Genomic DNA, 1318 nt, shown 5'->3' with positions numbered 1-1318 from the left:
CTACATTTAATGTGAGAACAAAGCCAAGGAGGGAAATGGATTCTGAGCATCTTCAGCGATTCTGGTCTCTATCTGGACCACCAAGACCCAGCAGGTTACAGAGTTCTGTGGTTCCGGTTCCTCCCATGTGGAGTAGACGCGGGCCTGGACTAGAATTCTGGAATGTCCTGGGGTTCTGGAGCGGCCCGTCCTCACCTGCTGCTTCTGGTTGCGGGTCAGGAGCGTCTCCAGGTGGGCCAACGTCTCCTGGACCACCTGCTGGTAGACCAGGTTCAGCTGGAGACACGAGTCCACAGACGGAGACAGGTCCAGCTCGCTCTGTGGACAGAACACACCAGTCACACCAGAACCAGAACCCTGCCACCGGGTCCTGACCGGTACCGACCTCGTCGCTGGAGCTGCTGCCGTCACTGCCAGAGCCGCTCATCGGACCCAGCATGTCCTCCAGGTTCTGGATTTCCGTCTGGATCTTCTCTCTCTGGGCCAGCAGGTGCACTGGACTCTGGACACACAGACCTGTCAGGTTCTGTCCCGTACCGGACCGCCAACAGGATGTTCTGGGTGTTCTGTCTCACCTGTCCCACCTGGTTCTCCTCGTCCTCCCCGTCTGATTCACCATCTAAGCAGAGAGAGAGAGAGGCGGAGTCAGAGACGCAGAACCGTTTCCTTCCTGTTCATCAGCGAGTCTGATGGGGGGTCCGATGGATCAGGACCCAGCTGGTACCGGTCTCACTGCTCAGCAGGTCCAGCTCCTCCTGGGTCACGGCCAGGCGCCGCTCCAGCGCCTCCACCTGCCTCTGGATGCGGTCCCTCTGGGCCGACAGGTTCTCCGCCATTTCTGGAAGACAGAGACAGTCGGGTCAGAGAGGCCTGCCTGGTTCTGGTTCTACTGCAGGTCTAGTCTGAATAGATCTACCTGGTTCTGTTCCACCCCCTCTGAGGCCAGAACCAGAACCTTAAAGACCCTTTCATCCAAGATCCTGGTTTCTGTTTCTGGATCAAGATGTGAGGCGGTTCTGCTCGGCTTTGTTTGGCCCAGATGGGATGGTGACCCATTCCTCCGCTGTTCTATGTGGTTCTGTTCTATGTGGTTCTGTTCTATGTGGTTCTGTTTCTATGTGGTTCTGTTCTATGTGGTTCTGTTCTATGTGGTTCTGTTTCTATGTGGTTCTGTTTCTATGTGGTTCTGTTCTATGTGGTTCTGTTTCTATGTGGTTCTGTTTCTATGTGGTTCTGTTTCTATGTGGTTCTGTTCTATATGGTTCTGTTCTATGTGGTTCTGTTTCTATGTGGTTCTGTTTCTATGTGGTTCTGTTTC

General features: G+C 54.3%; 1 protein-coding gene across 1 annotated transcript in view; it reads right to left on the bottom strand.

Moving 5' to 3' along the window:
• snapc4 (small nuclear RNA activating complex polypeptide 4) overlaps window positions 1–1318 on the bottom strand; it is a 26736-nt gene that overhangs the window by 21160 nt on the left and 4258 nt on the right. The window contains exons 2-4 of the mRNA XM_015393828.1: window positions 725–838; window positions 386–619; window positions 196–318 (exon numbers count right to left, since the gene is read on the bottom strand). Of these exons, the coding sequence (XP_015249314.1) occupies window positions 196–318; window positions 386–439 (177 nt within the window). The 5' untranslated portion in view covers window positions 440–619; window positions 725–838. The remainder of the gene's footprint in view (window positions 1–195; window positions 319–385; window positions 620–724; window positions 839–1318) is intronic.

The sequence above is a fragment of the Cyprinodon variegatus genome, unplaced genomic scaffold (assembly GCF_000732505.1).
Source record: "Cyprinodon variegatus isolate N-32 unplaced genomic scaffold, C_variegatus-1.0 Scaffold658, whole genome shotgun sequence".
In the NCBI taxonomy this organism is placed as follows: Eukaryota; Metazoa; Chordata; class Actinopteri; order Cyprinodontiformes; family Cyprinodontidae; genus Cyprinodon; species Cyprinodon variegatus.
Note: the sequence above shows the minus strand (reverse complement) of the source record. Positions and strands in the feature narration are given on the sequence as shown.